At 46.5% G+C, this 24,412-nt stretch overlaps 1 protein-coding gene and 1 long non-coding RNA gene across 3 annotated transcripts in view; one reads left to right on the top strand and one right to left on the bottom strand.

Moving 5' to 3' along the window:
- The first annotated feature begins 2,127 nt into the window (after positions 1–2,127).
- The window catches only part of LOC119932356, a 22,918-nt gene continuing 633 nt past the window's right edge, over positions 2,128–24,412 (top strand). Inside the window, exons 1-7 of one of the 2 annotated variants that reach the window (XR_005452305.1) lie at positions 2,128–2,375; positions 15,958–16,013; positions 20,120–20,222; positions 22,361–22,431; positions 22,555–22,651; positions 23,657–23,746; positions 24,043–24,127. This is a non-coding gene — a long non-coding RNA (uncharacterized LOC119932356). Of the gene's footprint in view, positions 2,376–15,957; positions 16,014–20,119; positions 20,223–22,290; positions 22,432–22,554; positions 22,652–23,656; positions 23,747–24,042; positions 24,128–24,412 lie in introns of both variants that reach the window. The other variant, XR_005452304.1, reaches the window with a different exon arrangement.
- The window catches only part of GORASP2 (golgi reassembly stacking protein 2), a 25,302-nt gene continuing 23,699 nt past the window's right edge, over positions 22,810–24,412 (bottom strand). The window contains exons 9-10 of the mRNA XM_038751483.1: positions 24,110–24,211; positions 22,810–23,905 (exon numbers count right to left, since the gene is read on the bottom strand). Of these exons, the coding sequence (XP_038607411.1) occupies positions 23,568–23,905; positions 24,110–24,211 (440 nt within the window). The 3' untranslated portion in view covers positions 22,810–23,567. The remainder of the gene's footprint in view (positions 23,906–24,109; positions 24,212–24,412) is intronic.

Below are 24,412 nucleotides of genomic sequence, written 5' to 3'. Positions count from 1 at the left end.
GTCTTAGTCCCCATTTTACAGATGAGGGAAGCGAGGCCCGGAGAAGTGACTTGCCTGTGGTCACACAGCCGACAAGTGGTGGAGTCGACACCTGTGTATATGTATATATGTTTGTATGTATTTATTACTCTATTTTACTTGTACATATCTATTCTATTTATTTTATTTTGTTAATATGTTTTAGTTCCCTGTCTCCCCCTTCTAGACTGTGAGCCCACTGTTGGGTAGGGACCGCCTCTATATCAATCAATCGTATTTATTGAGCACTTTCTGTGTGCAGAGCACTGTACTAAGCGCTTGGGAAGTCCAAGTTGGCAATATATAGAGACAGTCCCTACCCAACAGCGGGCTCACAGTCTAAAAGGGGGAGGCGGAGAACAAAACCAAACAAACAAAATAAAATAAATAGAATAGATATGTACAAGTAAAATAGAGTAATATGAACATACCTATATACGGGTGCTGTGGGGAAGGAAAGGCGGTAAGTACGAGGGGGAGATATATGTTGCCAACTTGCACTTCCCAAGTGCGTAGTACAGTGCTCTGCACACAGTAATTAATCTATCAATCAATCGTATTTATTGAGCGCTTACTGTGTGCAGAGCACTGTACTAAGCGCTTGGGATGTCCAAGTTGGCAACATAAAGAGACAGTCCCTACCCAACAGTGAGCTCACAGTCTAAAAGGGGGAGACGGAGAACAAAACCAAACATGCTAACAAAATAAAATAAATAGAATAGATATGTACAAGTAAAATAAATAAATAGAGTAATAAATATATACAAACATAGATACAGGTGCTGTGGGGAAGGGAAGGGAAGATATGTACCAGTAAAATAAATAGAGTAACAAATATGTACAAACATATATACAGGTGCTGTGGGGAAGGGAAGGAGGTAAGATGGGGGGATGGAGAGGGGGACGAGGGGGAGATATATGTTGCCAACTTGTACTTCCCAAGCGTGTAGTACAGTGCTCTACACACAGTAATCAATCAGTCAATCAATCGTATTTATTGAGCAATTACTGTGTGCACAGCACTGGACTAAGCGCTTGGGAAGTCCAAGTTGGCAACATATAGAGACGGTCCCTACCCAACAGTGGGCTCACAGTCTAAGAGGGGGAGATGGAGAACAAAACCAAACACACTAACAAAATAAAATAAATAGAATAGATATGTACAAGTAAAACAAATAAACAAATAGAGTAATAAATATGTACATACATAAGTACAGGTGCTGTGGGGAAGGGAAGGGAAGATATGTACAAGTAAAATAAATAGAGTAACAAATATGTACAAACATATATACAGGTGCTGTGGGGAAGGGAAGGAGGTAAGATGGGGGGGATGGAGAGGGGGGCGAGGGGGAGATATATGTTGCCAACTTGTACTTCCCAAGCGTGTAGTACAGTGCTCTGCACACAGTAATCAATCAATCAATCGTATTTATTGAGTGCTTACTGTGTGCAGAGCACTGTACTAAGCGCTTGGAAAGTACAAGTTGGCAACATATAGAGACAGTCCCTACCCAACAGCGGGCTCACAGTCTAAAAGGGGGAGACAGAGAACAAAACCAAACATACTAGCGAAATAAAATAAATAGAATAGATATGTACAAGTAAAATAAATAAATAGAGAGTAATAAATATGTACAAACATATATACAGGTGCTGAAGGGAAGGGAAGATATGTACAAGTAAAATAAATAGAGTAACAAATATGTACAAACATATATACAGGTGCTGTGGGGAAGGGAAGGAGGTAAGATGGGGGGGATGGAGAGGGGGACGAGGGGGAGATATATGTTGCCAACTTGTACTTCCCAAGCGTGTAGTACAGTGCTCTGCACACAGTAGTCAATCAATCAATCGTATAGAGACAGTCCCTACCCAGCAGCGGGCTCACAGTCTAAAAGGGGGAGACAGAGAACGAAACCAAACATACTAACAAAATAAATAGAATAGATATGTACAATTAAACGCTCAATAAATACGATTGATTGATTGATTAGAAACCAGGGCTTTCTGACTCGGGCTCTGAGCTATCGTGATGGTGATGATACACGGGGAGAGATTGGGCCCGCTGTATTTCCGAGAGGCGCAACGAAGGGCGGGGCGAGCAGCCCACCCTCGTGCGCTCGGAGGGGCCGGGCTTTCCACTCGCCCCGTTTCCTAACTGGGAAGGGGAAGTGGGGGGCAAGGAATTCCGAGCCTCCTGCCAGAAGCAGTCTTAGGACGCAAGCAAACCCCCCAAACACTCACCGAGCCTTGGCAGGTCCGGCAGCCGAAGCCCAGGACGCAACCCAGCCCTGACATTTCCCCCCCGTCGGTGCCAGCAGGTCTTCGGGAGCCAGTTTTCCTTTCCTCCTCGTCAGGTGAGTGAGGGGAACTGAGAGGGAGAGCCCCCTCACCCCCCCCCCCCCCCCCGTTTGCAGCTTCTTCCCGGGATCCACGGGAGAACCGGGAGTTGGCCTGCGTGGTCGGTGCGGCCCTGTGTTGGAGAAGCAGCGTGGCTCGGTGGAAATAATAATAATAATAATAATGTTGGCATTTGTTAAGCGCTTACTATGTGCAAAGCACTGTTCTAAGCGCGGGGGGGGATACAGAGTGATCAGGTTGGCCCACGTGGGGCTCACAGGCCTAATCCCCATTTTACAGATGAGGGAACTGAGGCTCAGTGAAGTGACTTGCCCAAGGTCACACAGCAGACATGTGGCGGAGCCGGGATTCGAACCCGTGACCTCTGACTCCAAAGCCCGGGCTCTTTCCACTGAGCCACAATGTGGAAAGAGTCCAGGCTTTGGAGTCAGAGGTCACAGCTTCGAATCCCGGCCCCACCAACTGTCAGCTGGGTGACTTTGGGCAAGTCTCTTCACTTTTAGACTGTGAGCCCACTGTTGGATCTCTATATGTTGCCAACTTGTACTTCCCAAGCGCTTAGTCCAGTGCTCTGCACAAAGTAAGTGCTCAATAAATACGATTGATTGATTCTCTGGGCCTCAGTTACCTCATGAGAGGTATTATTTTATTTTGTTGGTATGTTTGGTTTTGTTTTCTGTCTCCCGCTTTTAGACTGTGAGCCCACTGTTGGGTAGGAACTGTCTCTATGTGTTGCCAATTTGTACTTCCCAAGCGCTTAGTACAGTGCTCTGCACATAGTATGCTCTCAATAAATACAATTGATGATGATGATGATGATGAGAAGCAGCGTGGCTCGGTGGAAAGAGCCCGGGCTTTGGAGTCAGAGGGCGTGGGTTCAAAGCCCGGCTCTGCCGCTTGTCAGCTGTGTGACTTTGGGCAAGTCACTTCACTTCTCTGTGCCTCAGTTACCTCATCTGGAAAATGGGGGTTAAGATTGTGAGCCCCACGTGGGACAACCTGATCACCTTGTATCCTCCCCATTGCTTAGAGCAGTGCTTTGCACATAGTAAGCACTTAACAAATGACATCATTATTATTATTATTATCTGTAAACATGGGGATTAAGACTGTGAGCCCCACGTGGGACAACCTGATCACCTTGTATCCTCCCCAGTGCTTAGAACAGTGCTTTGCACATAGTAAGCACTTAACAAATGACATTATTATTATTATTATTATTATTATCTGTAAAAATGGGGATTAAGGCTGTGAGTCCCACGTGGGACAACCTGGTCACCTTGTAACCTCCTCAGTGCTTAGAACAGTGCTTTGCACATAGTAAGCGCTTAACAAATGACATCATCATTATTATTATTATTATTATTATCTGTAAAAATGGGGATTAAGACTGTGAGCCCCACGTGGGACAACCTGATCACCTTGTAACCTCCCCAGCTCTTAGAACAGTGCTTTGCACATAGTAAGTGCTTAACAAATGACATCATTATTATTATTGTTATTATCTGTAAAAATGGGGATTAAGGCTGTGAGCCCCACGTGGGACAACCTGGTCACCTTGTAACCTCCCCAGCAATTAGAACAGTGCTTTGCACATAGTAAGCGCTTAATAAATGCCATCATCATTATTATTGTTATTATTTGGAGGGCACAAGTGAGCGGAAGTAGCCCGCCACATTGCGGGTTGTTTGAGGCCTGGGCGGGCGGCCCAGCACGTGGAAGCGCCTTGTGGACAGGGAACCTGTCCGTCTGTCGTTGTAGCGTACTCTCCCAAGCGCTTAGGACAGTGCTGTGCACACCGTAAGTGCTCCATAACTATGATTGAATGAATGAGAGGGGAGGGGAGGGGACGGTTGGGCCGAGGGGAGCCGTTAGGGGCGGGGGGCACAGCAGCATGGGGTGCAGAGCTGATTAACACCCGGCAAACTTGCCCCGGCGGCCTCCTTATCCCCAAGCTGGGAATTCATTCATTCATTCAATCGTATTTATTGAGCGCTTACTGTGTGCAGAGCACTGGACTAAGCGCTTGGGAAGTACAAGTTGGCAACATATAGAGACGGGCCCCACCCAACAGTGGGCTCACAGTCTAGAAGGGGGAGACAGAGAACAAAACCAAACATGTTAACAAAATAAAATCAATAGAATAGATATGTACAAGTAAAATAGAGTAATAAATATGTACAAACATATATACATTTCACTCATTCATTCAGTCGTATTTATTGAGCGCTTACTGTGTGCAGAGCACTGGACTAAGCGCTTGGGAAGTACAAGTTGGCAACGTATAGAGACGGGCCCCACCCAACAGTCGGCTCACAGTCTAGAAGGGGGAGACAGAGAACAAAACCAAATATGCTAACAAAATAAAATCAATAGAATAGATATGTACAAGTAAAATCAATAGAGTAATAAATATGTACAAACATATATACATTTCACTCACTCATTCAATCGTATTTATTGAGCGCTTACTGTGTGCAGAGCACTGGACTAAGCGCTTGGGAAGTACACGTTGGCAACGTATAGAGACGGGCCCCACCCAACAGTGGGCTCACAGTCTAGAAGGGGGAGACAGAGAACAAAACCAAACATGTTAACAAAATAAAATCAATAGAATAGATATGTACAAGTAAAATCAATAGAGTAATAAATATGTACAAATATATATACATTTCATTCATTCATTATTCACCTGTATATATGTATATATGTTTGTACATATTTATTACTCTATTTTACTTGTACATATCTATTCTATTTATTTTATTTTGTTAGTATGTTTGGTTTTGTCTCCCCCTTTTAGACTGTGAGCCCACTGTTGGGTAGGGACTGCCTCTATATGTTGCCAATTTGGACTTCCCAGGCGCTCAGTACAGTGCTCTGCACACAGTAAGCGCTCAATAAATATGACTGATGATGATTCATTCATTCAATCGTATTTATCGAGCGCTTACTGTGTGCAGAGCACTGTACTAAGCGCTTGGGAAATACAAGTTGGCAACATATAGAGACGGGCCCTTACCCGACAGTGGGCTCACAGTCGAGAAATCCCGGTCCTGAAATCTCAGGACTGAGGTTCCTCCATTGTTGCCGACAGGAGACCCCTTCATCTTTAGCAGTCAATCAATCAATCAATCGTATTTATTGAGCGCTTACTATGTGCAGAGCACTGTACTAAGCGCTTGGGAAGTACAAATTGGCAACATTAGCAGTGGCATCATGTACAGTGCAGCTGCCCGATTGGTCCTGACCCCCCTAGGGATGGACTCGAGGCTGCCTTCAGGAAGAGATTGAGATTTTTTTGTTTGCTTTTTCTTCCCAAACCTCCTTTACCTCCCTCTGACGTGGCTGTAGGTTGCACATGTTCATGGCAGAGTGCTGCCCCCAGGAGGTACAAAGGAAGCCACTAGTCCCTTTCTAAGAGAAAGGAAAGAGACCATGTCGTTGAGGGATGTAGTGATTAACCAGAAAGATTGATAGGAGGAAAACAAGGCCCTGCTGAGAGCTCACCTCCTCCAGGAGGCCTTCCCAGACTGAGCCCCTTCCTTCCTCTCCCCCTCGTCCCCCTCTCCATCCCCCCCATCTTACCTCCTTCCCTTCCCCACAGCACCTGTATATATGTTTGTACATATTTATTACTCTATTTATCTTGTACATATCTATTCTCTTTATTTTATTTTGTTAGTATGTTTGGTTTTGTTCTCTGTCTCCCCCTTTTAGACGGTGAGCCCACTGCTGGGTAGGGACTGTCTCTATATGTTGCCAATTTGGACTTCCCAAGCGCTTGGTACGGTGCTCTGCACATAGTAAGCGCTCAATAAATACGATTGATGATGATGATCATGATAGTAAGCGCTCAATAAATACGATTGATGATGATGATGACAAGGCCAGGGGGTGGTTCCTTGCTAACAGGCCAAGCTCCTCCCTCCCTGCGCCTGGTCACTGGTCACTGAGTGTCCAATCCAGGAGCGGCCCGTCAGTTTTCTCCTTGCAGGTCTCAGACTGTCAGAAGGAAAGGATGGTGACTGCTAGTGACAGAACTGCTTTCTTAACCCGTGGGCATCATCAATCGTCATCATCAATCGTATTTATTGAGCGCTTACTATGTGCAGGGCACTGTACTAAGCGCTTGGGAAGTACAAATTGGCAACCTATAGAGACAGTCCCTACCCAACAGTGGGCTCACAGTCTAAAAGAGTGGGCCAGATCTCCTTGGGGAAACCAAGGCAGGCCAGGGTGCATTTAGGAAGATCAGGCCAGGGCATTTAGGAAGATCTGACTCCTAGGATAGGAGTTGATCCCTGCTGGAAAGACAAGGGCTGTGTCCGAAGCTTTGGATTTCCCCCTTGGGTTGGTTTGCTCCTTCACTAGCTTTTGGAGGATAAATGGATGATCCCAGGACAATTCAACCCCCAACTCTCACCCGAGTGCCACAGAAGCAGGGCTGTGCGTGCCTAGGATAGGAGTTGATCCCTGCTGGAAAGACGAGGGCTGTGTCTGAAGCTTTGGATTTCCCCCCTGGGTTGGTTTGCTCCTTCACTAGCTTTTGGAGGATAAATGGATGATCCCAGGACAATTCAACCCCCAACTCTCACCTGAGTGCCACAGAAGCAGGGCTGTGCGCGCCTAGGATAGGAGTTGATCCCTGCTGGAAAGACGAGGGCTGTGTCTGAAGCTTTGGATTTCCCCCCTGGGTTGGTTTGCTCCTTCACTAGCTTTTGGAGGATAAATGGATGATCCCAGGACAATTCAACCCCCAACTCTCACCCGAGTGCCACAGAAGCAGGGCTGTGCGTGCCTAGGATAGGAGTTGATCCCTGCTGGAAAGACGAGGGCTGTGTCTGAAGCTTTGGATTTCCCCCCTGGGTTGGTTTGCTCCTTCACTAGCTTTTGGAGGATAAATGGATGATCCCAGGACAATTCAACCCCCAACTCTCACCTGAGTGCCACAGAAGCAGGGCTGTGCGCGCCTAGGATAGGAGTTGATCCCTGCTGGAAAGACGAGGGCTGTGTCTGAAGCTTTGGATTTCCCCCCTGGGTTGGTTTGCTCCTTCACTAGCTTTTGGAGGATAAATGGATGATCCCAGGACAATTCAACCCCCAACTCTCACCTGAGTGCCGCAGAAGCAGGGCTGTGCGCGCCTAGGATAGGAGTTGATCCCTGCTGGAAAGACGAGGGCTGTGTCTGAAGCTTTGGATTTCCCCCTTGGGTTGGTTTGCTCCTTCACTAGCTTTTGGAGGATAAATGGATGATCCCAGGACAATTCAACCCCCAACTCTCACCTGAGTGCCGCAGAAGCAGGGCTGTGCGCGCCTAGGATAGGAGTTGATCCCTGCTGGAAAGACGAGGGCTGTGTCTGAAGCTTTGGATTTCCCCCTTGGGTTGGTTTGCTCCTTCACTAGCTTTTGGAGGATAAATGGACGATCCCAGGGCAATTCAACCCCCAACTCTCACCTGAGTGCCACAGAAGCAGGGCTGTGCGTGCCTAGGATAGGAGTTGATCCCTGCTGGAAAGACAAGGGCTGTGTCTGAAGCTTTGGATTTCCCCCTTGGGTTGGTTTGCTCCTTCACTAGCTTTTGGAGGATAAATGGACGATCCCAGGACAATTCAACCCCAGCTCTCACCTGAGTGCCACGGTAGCAGGGCTGTGCGTGCCTGAAGATCTGCAGGCAGGAAGATGGACAATGGGGCAGGGACAGAGGGAAGGTGGAGACGGTGTCACCTGTGGAGACGGAGATGTCACAGGGTCTTCTCCAGGACTAGCAGCTGGAACCTCCCAGCACAACCTGCTGCCTCCCTTGGAGACTGTATCAGGAACATTTATTGAATGCGTACTGCAGTGGTGCTTACTTTGTATCAAGCACTGTCCTAAACTCTGCGATAGATACAAGGGACACCGACTCTCCATTTTTAAAAAAAGTAGGAAACCACCTGTCCTGAATGGTTTAGGCACTCACTTGGCTGGGGTCAAGGGGCTTAGTTAACCTTGAGGCCCCTTCCAGTCTAGGATTTTTTGATAGATTGTCTAACAGCTTTACCGTTAAAATGTCTCTATAGCTGCTGGACGTTTTCTCATCCAAGCCCCTCTAACTTCTAATTTGGCAGTCCAAGGTGGGAGGCAGAGTGGGGCGGCGGGGGGTGGGGTGGGGGAGAATAAGGATGTCTGGGAATCTTTGATGGTGCCTCTGATGGCCTTGGCCACAGTTTGAGGAACTAGAGCTGGGTCCGAAAGCGAGACCAGAGAAAGTCTGTTTGCTTTTCCCCGAGGCCTGGAAGCAGGAGGTCGGGGGATCGTGGGGGGCTGAGCCCAGCCTGCTGGTCCCGAGCAAGGAGGCGTTTTCTGCCGCTCAGCCACCGGACTGTGGCATCTCCTAGTGTAGCTATCAAAACATACAATTATCAATAAATCAGTGATGTTTGAGTACTTACTATGTGCTGCACATTAATAATAATAATAATAATGGCATTTCTTAAGCGCTTACTATGTGCAAAGCACTGTACTAAGTGCAGGGGAATTTACAAGGTGATCAGGTTGTCCCCCGTGGGGCTCACGGTCTTAATCCCCATTTTACAGAGGAGGTAACTGAGGCCCAGAGAAGTGAAGTGACTTGCCCGAGGTCACACTGGTGACAAGCGGTGGAGCGGGATTCGAGCCCCTGATGTCTGACTTGAAAGCCCGGGCTCTTGCCACTGAACCACACTGCTTCGCTATACTGTACTGTACTATAGTGTAATATGCTATACACTATCCTGTTACCAAGCACTTAGTACAGTGCTCTACACACAGTAAGCGCTCAATAAATACGTTTGAATGAATGAATGAATGATACAGTTCCCAAAGCTCTATCTTCAGCCCCAGAAGGCGCAGCGTTGTTTTGTAATTGTTTTTAAAAAGAAGGGTATCGTGAGTGAATTTGTCTGATAAATTGAAAGCCAACATCATTAATATATCTGATATCATGACCTAGTAGAAATAATAATAATAATAATAATGGCATTTATTAAGTGCTTACAAAGCACTGTTCTAAGTGCTGGGGAGGTTACAAGGTGATCAGGTTGTCCCACAGGGGCGGGGGCTCACAGTCTTAATCCCCATTTCACAGATGAGGTAACTGAGGCACAGAGAAGCTAAGGGACTCACACAGCTGACAATTGGCAGACCTGGGATTTGAACCCATGACCTCCGACTCCAAAGCCCGGGCTCTTTCTACTGAGCCATGCTGCTAGGACCTGTGTTCTAATTCCTGGTCCACCAGTTGTTTTTTATTATTATTTTTATGGCATTTAAGGGTTTACTGTGTGTCAGACACTGTGCTAAGCACCGGGGTAGATACATGCTTATCAAGTTGGACACAATCTCTGTCCCACATGGAGCTCAATCTTATTCCCCATTTTACAGATGAGGCAATTTAGACACAGAGAAGTTAAATGACTTGCTTAAGGTCACACATATGAAGCATATGAGTTAGAACCCGGGTCCTTCTGACTCCCAGGCTTGTACTCTATCCACTAGGCCATGCTGCCTTTTAACTGACCTTGGGCAAGTCACTTAAATTCTGGTGCCTCAGTTTCCTCATCTGTAAAATGGGGATTCAATACTTGTTCCCTCTCCTACTTAGCTTACGACCCTCCGTGGGATAGGGACTGCACCAGACCTGATTGATTTGTATTTGCCCAGTGCTGAGTACATGAGAAGCAGCGTGGCTCAGTGGAAAGAGCACAGGCTTGGGAGTCAGAGGTCATGAGTTCTAATCTTGACTCCATAACTTTGCTGTGTGACTTTGGGCAGGTCACTTAACTTCTCTGTGCTTCAGTTCCCTCATCTGTAAAATGGGGATTAAGACTGTGAGCCTTATGTGGGACAACCTGATTACCGTGTATCTATCCCAGTGCTTAGACAGTGCTTGGCACATAGTAAGCACTAAACAAATACTATTATTATTATTATTACTGTGTTTGATCATTGTGGGCAGGAAATATCATTGTTTATTACTGTATTGTACTTTCCCAAGGGCTGAGTACAGTGCCCTGCACACAGTAAGTGCTTAATAAATACAGTGGAAAGAATGAATGGAATGAATGCAGTGATGGGAAAGATAGGGTTTGGATGGGAAAATGAGCTCTGTTTTGGACATGTTAAATTTGAGGTATCTGCAGGACATCCAAATAGAGTTGTCCCGAAGGCGGGAGGTAATGAAGACTGCAGAGGAGAGCGGTCAGGGCTAGAAAGGTAGATTTGGGAACCATTTGGAAATCATCTGTGAGCCCACTCTTCTAGACTGTGAGTCCACTGTTGGCTAGGGACCGTCTCTATATGTTGCCAACTTGTACTTCCCAAGCGCTTAGTACTGTGCTCTGCACACAGTAAGTGCCCAATAAATACAATTGATTGATTCAAGGCCCTACTGAGAGCTCACCTCCTCCAGGAGGTCTTCCCAAACTGAGCCCCTTCCTTCCTCTCCCCCTCGTCCCCCTCTCCATCCCCCCCATCTTAACTCCTTCCCTTCCCCACAGCCCCTGTATAGATGTATATATGTTTGTACATATTTATTACTCTATTTTACTTGCACATATCTATTCTATTTATTTTATTTTGTTAGTATGTTTGGTTTTGTTCTCTGTCTCCCCCTTCTAGACTGTGAGCCCACTGTTGGGTAGGGACCATCTCTATACGTTGCCAACTTGTACTTCCCAAGCGCTTACTACAGTGTTCTGCACACAGTAAGCGCTCAATAAATACGATTGATTGATCTGTGTAGAGGTGGTTGTTGAAGCCATGGGAATGAGTGAGTTCTCCAAGGGAATGGGCCTGGTATCTTGTTATTTTTGGCTTGATTACGGAAACCGTGCTGCTTCTTCGGGTATCAAATCCCATTCTTGGGATGGAGGCCTCGCTTTGCCCCCCATCCTCTGGCCCTGGGGTCGCTCGCTGCTGGGCAGACCCATGGTGGGGTCCCAGAGGCCTTCCCAGTCCAGGAGGCCTTCCCAGACTGAGCCCCTTCCTTCCTCTCCCCCTTGTCCCCCTCTCCATCCCCCCCATCTTACCTCCTTCCCTTCCCCACAGCACCTGTATATATGTATATATGTTTGTACATGTTTATTACTCTATTTATTTTACTTGTACATATCTATTCTATTTTATTTTATTTTGTTAGTATGTTTGGTTTTGTTCTCTGTCTCCCCCCTTCTAGACTGTGAGCCCACGGTTGGGTAGGGACTGTCTCTATATGTTGCCAACTTGGACTTCCCAAGCGCCTAGTACAGTGCTCTGCACACAGTAAGCGCTCAATAAATACGATTGATGGATGATGATGAGAAGCAGCGTGGCTCAGTGGAAAAGAGCCCGGGCTTTGGAGTCAGAGGTCATGGGTTCAAATCCCGACTCTGCCAATTGTCAGCTGTGTGACTTCGGGCAAGTCACTTAGCTTCTCTGTGCCTCAGTTCCCTCATCTGTAAAATGGGGATTAAGACTGTGAGCCCCCTGTGGGACAACCTGATCACTTTGTAACCTCCCCAGCGCTTAGAACAGTGCTTTGCACGTAGTAAGCGCTTAATAAATGCCATCATTATTATTATGATAATGATGAATGATGGAGGCCGGTCGCCAGCTGCTATTTCACCGGGTGGCCAGCAGAGGGCAGCGTCCTGCTGGGAATTGTACCAGAGAAGATCAATCAATCAATCGTATTTATTGAGCGCTTACTGTGTGCAGGGCACTGTACTAAGCGCTTGAAGAAGATGGGCGAAACAAGGAACTCCGGGAGCCCCGGCTTTTTTCTTTCCTCCTCAACCCCGCCCAGGCAACAGGTGAGGAGTCTTTTACATAAGCAAAACCCCTAGGAGGTTTGAGGCTGGCTTTTACCCCACTCAAGGTAAGCTCCTTCCCTTCTCCCATCATCATCATCATCATCAATCGTATCTATTGAGCGCTTACTGTGTGCAGAGCACTGTACTAAGCGCTTGGGAAGTACAAGTTGGCAAAATCCTTTTAGACTGCGAGCCCACTGTTGGGTAGGTACTGTCTCTATATGTTGCCAATTTGTACTTCCCAAGCGCTTAGTACAGTGCTCTGCACATAGTAAGCGCTCAATAAATACAATTGATGATGATGATGATCCCACTCACCCAAGGTTTTAGCCCAGGTTAGACAGCCCAGACAGCCCAGCTCAGTCTCCCCCTTCTAGACGGTGAGCCCACTGTTGGGTAGGGACTGTCTCTATATGTTGCCAACTTGTACTTCCCAAGCGCCTAGTACAGTGCTCTGCACACAGTAAGCGCTCAATAAATACGATTGATTGATTGATGGAATGAATGAGAGGCGGGGGCTCAGTCTGGGAAGGCCTCCTGGAGGAGGTGAGCTCTCAGTAAGGCTTTGGAGGGAGGAAGAGAGCTAGCTTGACAGTGCTCTGCACACAGTAAGCGCTCAGTAAATACGATTGAATGAATGAAAGGAGGGGGCTCAGTCTGGGAAGGCCTCCTGGAGGAGGTGAGCTCTCGGTAGGGCTTTGAAGGGAGGAAGAGAGCTAGCGTGACAGTGTGCTGCACACAGTAAGCGCTCAATCAATCAATTGTATTTATTGAGTGCTTACTGTGTGCAGAGCACTGTACTAAGCGCTTGGGAAGTACAAGTTGGCAACCTATGGAGGAAGAGAGCTAGCGTGACAGTGCGCTGCACACAGTAAGCGCTCAATCAATCAATTGTATTTATTGAGTGCTTACTGTGTGCAGAGCACTGTACTAAGCGCTTGGGAAGTACAAGTTGGCAACCTATAGAGACAGTCCCTACCCAACAGTGGGCTCACAGTCTAGAAGGGGGAGACAGAGAACAAAACCAAACATACTAACAAAATAAAATAAATAGAATAGATATGTACAAGTAAAATAAATAGAGTAATAAATATGTACAAACATATATACAGGTGCTGTGGGGAAGGGAAGGAGGTAAGACGGCGGGGTTGGAGAGGGGGGCGAGGGGGAGAGGAAGGAAGGGGCTCAGTCTGGGAAGGCCTCCTGGAGGAGGTGAGCTCTCAGTAGGGCCTTGAAGGGAGGAAGAGAGCTAGCTTGGCGGATGGGCAGAGGGAGGGCATTCCAGGCCCGGGGGAGGACGTGGGCCGGGGGTCCATGGCGGGACAGTGAAGAATCTTTTACATAAGCATCTTACATACAGAATCTTTTACATAGGAGGCCTTCCCAGACTGAGCCCCTTCCTTCCTCTCCCCCTCGTCCCCCTCTCCATCCCCCCCATCTTACCTCCTTCCCTTCCCCACAGCACCTGTATAGATGTATATATGTTTGTACATATTTATTACTCTATTTTACTTGCACATATCTATTCTATTTATTATATTTTGTTAGTATGTTTGGTTTTGTTCTCTGTCTCCCCGTTTTAGACTGTGAGCCCATTGTTGGGTAGGGACTGTCTCTATCTGTTGCCAACTTGTACTTCCCAAGCACTTAGTACAGTACTCTGCACACAGTAAGCGCTCAATAAATACGATTGATGATGATAAGCAAAACCCCTAGGAGGTTTGCGGCTGGCTTTTACCCCACTCAAGGTAAACTCCTTCCCTTCTCCCACTCACCCAAGGTGTTGGCCCAGGTTGGTTTCAGGATGTTTTATTTATTTCATTTATGTAAACGTCTGGCCCCCTCTTCTAGACTATGAGCTCATTGTGGGCAGGGGATGCCTGTTGTTATATTGTACTCTCCCAAGCGCTTAGTACAGTGCTTTGCATACAGTAAGCAACTCGATAAATACGATTGAATGAGTGAATGATTGCCTTAGGTAGGCCCTGGGCTGTTAGTGAATTCCCTTTAATGTTTGTACATATTTATTACTCTATTTAACTTGTACATATCTATTCTATTTATTTTATTTTGTCAGTATGTTTGGTTTTGTTCTCTGTCCCCCCCTTCTAGACCGTGAGCCCACTGTTGGGTAGGGACTGTCTCGATATGTTGCCAACTTCTACTTCCCAAGCGCTTAGTACAGTGCTCTGCACACAGTAAGCGCTCAATAAATACGATTGATTGATTGATTGATTTAATGTTTCTTTTTTTGGGTGCTGTTCTAAATTGCTTTGTCACTGGCTCCAGCTCTCTGCTGCGGGAACACATTCCCGTCTTCCTCTGGGGCAAAAGAGACACTGGTGAGCAGACAGGGTCCTAGGCTGAGCGTAGTTCATCATCAATCGTATTTATTGAGCGCTTACTGTGTGCAAAGCACTGTCCTAAGCGCTTGGGAAGTACAAGTTGGCAACATATAGAGACAGTCCCTACCCAACAGTGGGCTCACAGGAGCCCCCCAGTCCGGCCCACATTATTGAACCTGCCTCACTGCCCCTTGTTATAGTCCTCCCCTGCTCCCTGCTGCTCACTCCCTGTCTGGCCTGGATTTAGGAAGGCTCAAGGTCTTAATCAATCAATCAATCAATCGTATTTATTGAGTGCTTACTGTGTGCAGAGCACTGTACTAAGCGCTTGGGAAGTACAAGTCGGCAACACGTAGAGACAGTCCCTCCCCAACAGTGGGCTCACAGTCTAGAAGGGGGAGACAGAACAAAACCAAACATGCTAACAAAATAAAATAAATAGAATAGATATGTACAAGTAAGATAAATAGAGTAATAAATATGTACAAACATATATCCAGGTGCTGTGGGGAAGGGAAGGAGGTAAGATGGGGGGGATGGAGAGGGGGACGAGGGCCCATTCCACTTTATTTGAATGAACTTCCCAACTTCTTCATGGATTGAGGAATATGGTGGGGGAGAGGGATGGATTTGGGCTCTGCCAAGCTGTGGTCTGTGAAGCTTTTTGAATGTTTCTTGTTCTCCTTTTCACAAGCAAAAGATTTCCCCCCACCCCTTCCAGTTGGCGGGGGTGCTTATCTGCTCGTTGTGGACAGAAAACGTGGCTGTTTATTGTTATATCGTACTCTCCCAAGCATTTAGCACAGTGCTGTGCACACAGTAAGCACTCAATCAATCAATCAATCAATCAATCGTATTTATTGAGCGCTTACTATGTGCAGAGCACTGTACTAAGCGCTTGGGAAGTCCAAATTGGCAACACATAGAGACAGTCCCTACCCAACGGTGGGCTCACAGTCTAAAAGGGGGAGACAGAGAACAGAACCAAACATACCAACAAAATAAAATAAATAGGATAGAAATGTACAAGTAAAATAAATAAATAGAGTAATAAATATGTACAACCATATATACATATATCCAGGTGCTGTGGGGAAGGGAAGGAGGTAAGATGGGGGGATGGAGAGGGGGACGAGGGGGAGAGGAGGGAAGGGGCTCAGTCTGGATAGATATGTACAAGTAAGATATGATTAAATGACTTTATCCTGCTAATTCCGAATAGCCTGTCGGGCAGAGGTGGGGTTTTCTCTGGGGAAGGAGCAGAACTTGCCCCTCTGCCCACCTAGTCCCCAGTGGATGTTTCCCCGGGAAATAGGCCGTAAAGGCCCCGCATCTTGCTCGATTGAGATGACCCTCGCTCAGTTTTTCCCGAGGTGTCCTTGTCAAGCACGTCAGTTACGGGGGGTTCCTTCTCATTCCAGGTAGGACTGTGGATGAGTGAACGAGACCGCGCATCTTCGGAGAGCTAAGGTTGAAAGTAAGTAACTTGTGTTTCGAGCAGCAGCGTGGCTCAGCGGAAAGGGCAGGGGCTTGGGAGTCGAGGTCGTGGGTTCTGATGCCGGCTCCACCACTTGTCTGCTGTGTGACCCTGGGCAAGTCACTTAACATCTCAGAGAGTTAAACAGCGTGGCTCAGTGGAAAAGAGCCCGGGCTTTGGAGTCAGAGGTCATGGGTTCAAATCCCGGCTCTGCCAGTTGTCAGCTGTGTGACTTCGGGCAAGTCACTGAACTCCTCCGGGCCTCAGTCACCTCATCTGTAAAATGGGGACTAAGACTGTGAGCCCCCCCCATGGGACAACCTCATCACCTTGTAACCTCCCCAGCGCTTAGAACGGTGCTTTGCACATAGTAAGCGCTTAATAAATGCCATTGGAGAAGCGACTGTGGCTCAGTGGAAAGAGCCTGGGCTTTGGAGTCAGGGGTCATGGGTTCAAATCCCAGCTCTGCCAACTGTCAGCTGTGTGACTTTGGGCAAGTCACTTCACTTCTCTGGGCCTCAGTTACCTCATCTGTAAAATGGGGATTAAAATTGTGAGCCCCCGGTGGGACAACCTGATCACCTTGTAGCCTCCCCAGCGCTTAGAACAGTGCTTTGCACATAGTAAGCGCTTAACAAATACCGACATTATTATTATTATTATTCTCTGTGCCTTAGTTCCCTCATCTGTAAAATGGGGATTAAGATGGTGAGCCCCATATGAGACATGTTTGTACATATTTATTACTCTATTTATTTTACTTGTTCATATCTATTCTATTTTATTTTGTTAGTATGTTTGTTTTTGTTCTCTGTCTCCCCCTTTTAGACTGTGAGCCCACTGTTGGGTAGGGACTGTCTCTAGATGTTGCCAACTTGTACTTCCCAAGCGCTTAGTACAGTGCTCTGCACACAGTAGGCACTCGATAAATACGATTGATGATGATGATGATGATGTGACCTTGGGCAAGTCACTTAACTTCTCTGTGCCTTAGTTCCCTCATCTGTAAAATGGGGATTAAGATGGTGAGCCCCACATGAGACATGTTTGTACATATTTATTACTCTATTTATTTTACTTGTTCATATCTATTCTATTTTGTTAGTAAGTTTGGTTTTGTTCTCTGTCTCCCCCTTTTAGACTGTGAGCCCACTGTTAGGTAGGGACTGTATATGTTGCCAACTTGTACTTAGTTCAGTGCTCTGCACACAGTAAGCGCTCGATAAATACGATTGATGATGATGATGATGAGACAACCTGATGCAGTGCTTGACATGTAGTAAGTGCTTAATAAATACCACCATTAGTTAAATTAATTGTATTTCTTCTGAGCGGGCAGTGCCAACGTGATAGCGCCTAGGGCATCCACCTTAGCAGCAATGAGACTCCCCAGAAAGGGGAACTGTCCCAAATGAACAGTTAGAGAAGCAGCGTGGCTCAGTGGAGAAGAGCCCGGGCTTTGGAGTCAGAGGTCATGGGTTCAAACCCCGGCTCTGCCAATTGTCAGCTGGGTGACTTTGGACAAGTCACTTAACTTCTCTGGGCCTCAGTTACCTCATCGGTAAAATGGGGATTGAGACTGTGAGCCCCACGTGGGACAACCTGATCACCTTGTAACATCCCCAGCGCTTAGAACAGTGCTTTGCACATAGTAAGCGCTTAATAAATGCCATAAAAAAAAAAAATGAACAGGATCCAAACTTCCCTAGGGCCCACAGCCCTTTTAGCCCTTTAAGACTGGGAGCCCCACGTGGGACAACACAATTACCTTGTATCTACCCCAGCGCTTAGAACAGCGCTTGGTACATAGGGCTGACTCTTCCCCACTGTGTCCCACTTCTAGCAGTCGGTCGTTTTTATTGAGCTCTTACTCTGGGCAGAGCACTGTGCTGAGCACCTAGGAGAGTAAAATACACTGGTAGAGGCCAAAGCTCTGAGGGGAAGCTGCGTTATTCTGGCCCGTGTCTTTGGCCACGTAAGTAGAATGAACCTGATTCACATCGGTATCCAGCAGCTATCAGGCCTGGCTGCCCAGAGCGAGATAATAATAATAATAATGCTCATTATTTGTTATGCACTTACTATGTGCCAAGCCCTGTTTTAAGCGCTGGGGTAGATACAAGGTAATCAGGTTGTCTCATGTGGGGCTCCCAGTCTTCACCCCCATTTTACAGATGAGGTAACTGAGGCGCAGAGAAGTGAAGTGGCTTGCCCAAGGTCCCACAGCTGCTGTCTTCATTATTATTATTACTACAATTGGGCAACAAATAGGGAAACATTCATTTATTCCATTGTACTGAGCGCTTACTGGGTGCAGAGCACTACTAAGCAAATGGCAAGTACAGTTGGGCAACGGAGACGTTCATTCAATCGTATTTATTGAGCGCTTACTGTGTGCACAGCACTGTACTAAGCGCTTGGAAAGTCCAATTGGGCAACAAATGGAGACAATCCCTGCCCAACAACGGGCTATGGAAGTGTCTGGCCAATGGCCCGGCTGGGATTAGAAGCCCTGCCCAGCACTTAGTACGGTGCTGTGCACACAGTAAGCGCTCAATAAATGCAATTGAATGAATGAATTACTCTATTTTACTTGTACATATTTATTCTACTTATTTTGTTAATGTTTTGTTGTCTGTCTCCCCCTTCTAGACTGTGAGCCCGCTGTTGGGTAGGGACTGTCTCTAGATGTTGCCGACTTGGACTTCCCAAGCGCTTAGTACGGTGCTCTGCACACAGTAAGTGCTCCATAAATACGGCTGAATGAATGAATGAACCGAGCTAATGGCTAGGATGGGCTGATCCTTCCCAAAGCCCCTTCCTGCTGTATTTCTTCCATCAGGTTGCCTAGGAACTCCTAGGCTTCATCAGAAGTTGTCTTCAACCCAAAAGAGCCCATTGTTGGATAGGGACCGTCTCTATATGTTCCCGATTTGCACTTCCCAAGTGCTTAGTACAGTGCTATGCATACTGTAAGTGCTCAGTAAATACGACTGAATGAACAAAATCACGTATGTTGCTGCTCTTTTACTGTGTGGAAGATGAACTCCAGATAAACTGTCGTCCTTATTACTTGCACTAAAGAAAGGAAAACTAAGTATTTTAGGTACCCGAGTTTTATTTCTATAAATCATCAATCGTATTTATTGAACGCTTACTATGTGCAGAGCACTGTACTAAGTGCTTGGGAAGTACAAATTGGCAACATATAGAGACAGTCCCTACCCAACAGTGGGCTCACAGTCTAAAAGGGGCTCACAGTCTATAAATATGTATGTGTCTATGAATACGTGTGTGGTGGGGGGACAGGGTGGGGAAGAGTGAGAGCATGCCAGTGGTAATCAGAAGGCGGGCATTGCGAACTAAATCAATCGTATTTATTGAGCGCTTACTGTGTGCAGAGCACTGTACTAAGTGCTTGGGAAGTACAAGTTGGCAACATATAGAGACAGTCCCTACCCAACAGTGGGCTCACAGTCTAGAAGAGGGAGACAGAGAACAAAACTAAAGCTAAACTAAAGGCACACTTCCTTTCTCTGGCTTCTCTGCTACTCCGGATTCTAGAGAATAATAATAATAATAATCTTGGTATTAAGCGCTTACTATGTGCAAAGCACTGTTCTAAGCGCTGGAGGGAACACAAGGAGATGAGGTTGTCCCATGTGGGGCTTACAGTCCCAATCCCCATTTTACAGATGAGGGAACTCAGGCACAGAGAAGTGAAGTGACTTGCCCAAGGTCACACAGCAGACATGTAGGGAAGACGGGATCTGTGTCCGTTTATCAATTAGGAAAAATTGCTTGGTGGAGTACTCATGGGCCAGTTGGCTGTTCTCCTTCTTGGTCATTCAGGAAAAGAGGCCTTTCGGCTTCACTTAGTGGGTAGCTAGGGCAATTTTAGAAAAGAAAAAAAAGAAATCCTCCTGGGGCTGGGCAACAAGAGCTGAGGAGCAGAATCACCTAGCTTAGGCTCAAGCTTTCTAGTGAAGAAGGTACCACCATCCTTGCACTGGGCAGCAAGTGCAAGTGACAGCAAATGGGTGGTAGTTTGGCAAAGCTGGATGAGGACTCATGAGGGTAACTCCATTTTCCCTTCTCCCCTGCAGAAGTTTACAGTTCCTGAGTCGTCCCGTGCTCATTCTTCCAACCAGTCAGCCAAGAGAAAAGGCCAAGATGAAAGGCAGAAAAGGTCCACTCCCTATGCCGAAGGTAAGTAATTTCTACGTCTTTAAGCGGAGGTCAAATCCCCTACTTTCAATGGGCACTCTGCCAACACGAGCCCAAAAAAAAAGGGCACACAGTGAAAGAGTCACAAGAGATTGAAATTCCCTTGATTCAGCTGGTCTTTTAAGGACCAGCAACTGAAGGCTGTTTGTATGGGAGACACAGAGTGATTCTTCTAGGGGAAGTCAGGCCTCAAAAATGATAAAAATGGCAGATTAATGTATGGGAATGAAAGTTATGTATGGCCTCTGAAATCTACCCCTGAACAAGAGTAATGCAGTGACTTGAAATGAAAGCTTTCTGTTTTCCATTACTTGAGTTCGGAAAGAGGGATGGTCTTTTCTTTCTCAGGTAGTCTCCTGCTGTAGCCTTTCTGTACCTGGACTCAGGTTGAGGCTGCCCAATTTAAAAGGCCCCTTAGTCTAGCTTAACAATTATAAACAGTATACTTCTGAAGGATAAATTCCTTAACTGCACAGATCTTTCTAGGGTCAACCTGTAATGGGGCCTTTCCCAAGAAGTAAACCTCATGGATGGAATCTGATAGTTGGGGATTTGTGATAAAAAGGCAAGATCCCTGAAATCCCTGAACTTTTTCTGCATAGGCCCTGATCTCCAGAGTTCCAATTTAGTCTTAACCGTTCTGCATGTTACTTTATGAAAATTTACTTTATCTTTTAATCCCCTGCCCTGCTGGGAACGATTGTCAGCAAGTGCAGAACGTTGCAGGTGAAAAAGATTTTCTTTGTCTTGAGAAACTCACATTATTTTGAAGGGCAACAACCCAAAACATTTTCCCCACTGGGAGAACTCAGTGTTACTTATTGCTGTAGCAGCAAAGGAATCCTGGGGGTCATACCAGAGACATAAAGTCAGTAATAATTGTGGACTTCGTTAAGCACTTAATATGGGCCAAGCGCTATTCTCAGTGCCAGGGTAGAGTCAAGATAATCAGGTAGGTCACAGTCCTTGTCCCCCCTGGGGCTCACAGTGTAAGTAGGAGGAAGAACTGGTATTTAATTCCCATTTCACAAGGAAGGAAACTGAGGTATAGGGCAGTTAAGAGGCTTGCCCATAGTGACACAGCAAACCAGGGGCAGAGCTGGGATTAGAACCCAAGTTCTCCGAGTCCCAGGCCCTGCACTTTCCACTAGGCCACACTGCTTCTCGATGACTTGGGATGGCTCTGGATAGAAAGGAAAAAAAAAAAAACACCAGCCTAACCATTAACTGGTTAATTAAAACCTACCCCACCCTGGGCTTCCCTCCAGCTCTAGTCCTGAACTGTTAAAATTGTAAAAGAGTCACAAGAGATTTAAATTCCCTTGATTCAGCTGGTCTTTTAAGGACCAGCAACTGAAGGTTGTTTTTATGGGAGTGATTCTTCTAGGGGAAGTCAGGCCTCAAAATGATAAAAAATGACAGATTAATGTATGGGAGTGAAAGTTATGTATAGTATTCGTTTTGTTTTCCCTAACATGCTTCCCTAACACGCGGTGCTCCTCTCTAGTGGGTCAGTGACAGACGGTAACCACACTCTTCTTTTAGGGCCTTGAGTGATGCCTGTTCCACCTCCTGAAATAATCTTAAAGAGAAGTGGATGCGTGAAGTCATCATGTGCCCCAGACTAACTCAAAATGGAAGGTTTCTGGTTCAAAAGTGGTTCTATGTAAAGACAGCAAAGTCTAGCAGCTGAACAAATGCACCTCGGCTGGAAAATCCTGGCTGAGGGGGTTTGGGTGATTTGTGCTGCGTTTCAGGGTGGGCTCTTGGTAAATATTTGGCTGAAGAAAGAGCAATTTGCCCGTTGACCCAAACTGAACCTCGAGTGATCACTGCTTTTATCTGTTTGATGAAGAGCAGGACCTCCACTCTAACCTCCTCGTCACTAAGCAGAACTGTTATTGTGCCCAAGTGAGGTCAGTTAAAAAAGTGTTCGTCCTGAAAGTTCCTATACTCTGTTCTCTTAGAACAGGAGGGCTGTGTTAAAGACAATGCAGGCCGTAGTGCTTACCTTTTCAGATGATGTACACAAGGATTTACTCAATAACAGGGTACCAAGAGCCAGAATACCACGTTTTGGCAGAGCTGAGTGATTCACTTTACCTGCTATTTACGTACAGCCTTTGCCTACAGTAAGCGCTCAAAGACCTTCGACCAACCGCAGCCTACTTGTAACGCTGCGCACCTCAAGGTAAGAAAAGTTGTGCTCAGGGACCCTTCTCTGGGCTTATTCCATTCCTAAAACTAATTATTGTATGCACAGGAGGGGTCGGCCCTCGAAGACAGAATGTTTTTCCCCCCACCACACTTACAGCAGCTCGCTGTAGACCTTTTCGGTGGATGGATGATTATGGAAGCATACTGAGCTGAAAACCATTACCGTTGAGACACCACTCCCTTAAGGACAAAGGGTAAGTCCATGCTTACAAACCCCTCCCACCTTGTGAATGTGTGTGATGTTTCTAAGGTCTAGCTCTCCCTTTCTTCCTTACCCTTTGATGGGCATTTAAATTGCTTCAACAAGGGTCAACCAGTACGCTGTATGGCAGCATAAAACACGAGCCAAGTGTAAAATTACAGTCATTTATTGCTGTATGCGTGTCGCCCCAATATAGGTATTATTTTACAAAGAGGCTCAAGTGCCATCTTCTGGTTTGAAACTGCACAGCCTTTCCTTTATTTTCTTTCAAATGCCATTTTAGAGTGGACTTGGAAAGCAACACAGCAGCAGCAGCAGTTACAAAATGTTGTCTGAGTAATCTTAAGAGCTCAAAACAGAGGTTGATTGGTGCACAGGCTGGATTAAAAAAAAAAAAGACGCTCAATTAACAACAGTGCCCATCGTGTAACTGAAACATCTTGAGTTGAATGTCCCTTGTAAATGTTAAAATATACCTAGTGTTGTTTACTCTGCCACCGGGCAGTAGTGATGTGGTTATTCTTTCAAGTTGTTTACACACACAGGAAACAATGCAGGTGCCACATCCACAGTTTCATTTCCTTAGAGCTGCTGGAAGGGCTTTGGAGACTTCAGTTCTCAGCCTATGCCTGCGATGGGCAGCTGCAAATTTGGCAGTGGAAGCCTACATTGCCTGGCTACCTTTCACCTTCATGTCTGGTTGATGTTGAGCAAAGGAACTTTTTTGTATCCCACCCTCCACCGCATAAAGCTCAAGGGCTTCGCTTATATCTTTATACCCTTAGAATTATTTACAAGGCTCCTACAGAGACGGTACAAACTAGTATGAAATTAATGATAGTCTGCATTTTTTCAAACACGCTCCTGTGGCTAAATAAATATACCAAGCCAAAAGAAATGGTTCGGAGTTAAGGTGACTCAGACGCACTTGCATCCGTGACTGCGGAAACTGGCTTTTCACTGACCGTGCTGGGTTCATTCCCTCTCTCTTCGACAGTGGAAACCGCCTTTGAAGTGGGAGTAGCAGTATCCAAGGAGAGGGGAGAGGACTGTTCTAATCTGGCTGGGGAAGAGACAGGCTCGGAAGGTAAGCTGCCTACTTGAGGAAGAGAGGACAGGAGCTCGGCCGGTGCCGCAGGAGACACCTCGGGCCCCACGGGGAAGAGTGGAAGACAATCAGGAGTCAGGGGCAGAGGGGTGATTCCAGCGTAGTTAAGGGGAGGCAGAGGTGGAAGTGGGGGCAAGCCTAGAAAAAACAAAACAAAAACAAAACATTAACTTCCAGAATCCTGCAAGGTATTTTAACTTCTTGACTCCGATCAGTCGGCCTCAAGAATAGGCGTGGATGAATGATAAAACTGAAACTGTTCGCATTCTTGGCAGTATGAGCAGGCCACCGTCCTAGCCCAAAAGGAAAGAACGCGGCCAACAAGAAACTGCGGCTACATACCAGGATGCATTATTTCCGGTAAGCCGGCCCCGGGTATTAAGTGTGGGGCGGGGAGGTTGAGATTGGCCAGGTTTGGAAGTCCTGTTGGTAAAGTCATCAGACCTAGAAAGAAGGGAAAAAAAGGACAGAAGTCCCATTTCCTGCCACAAAGGTTAGTTACAACACTGCTGGCCTAAATGTTTCCGTACTGGAATTCAGAATCTAATTCCGTTAGTACTCACGGGAAAGCAAACTAGCTTCCTGAGGGATCCCCGGTTTTCCTAAAGGAGCCTCCGGAGCCAAAAGGTGGTCCGAGAGCCCTCT

Source organism: Tachyglossus aculeatus, chromosome 9 (assembly GCF_015852505.1).
Source record: "Tachyglossus aculeatus isolate mTacAcu1 chromosome 9, mTacAcu1.pri, whole genome shotgun sequence".
In the NCBI taxonomy this organism is placed as follows: domain Eukaryota; kingdom Metazoa; phylum Chordata; class Mammalia; order Monotremata; family Tachyglossidae; genus Tachyglossus; species Tachyglossus aculeatus.
This window is presented reverse-complemented; position numbering and strand designations above follow the sequence as displayed.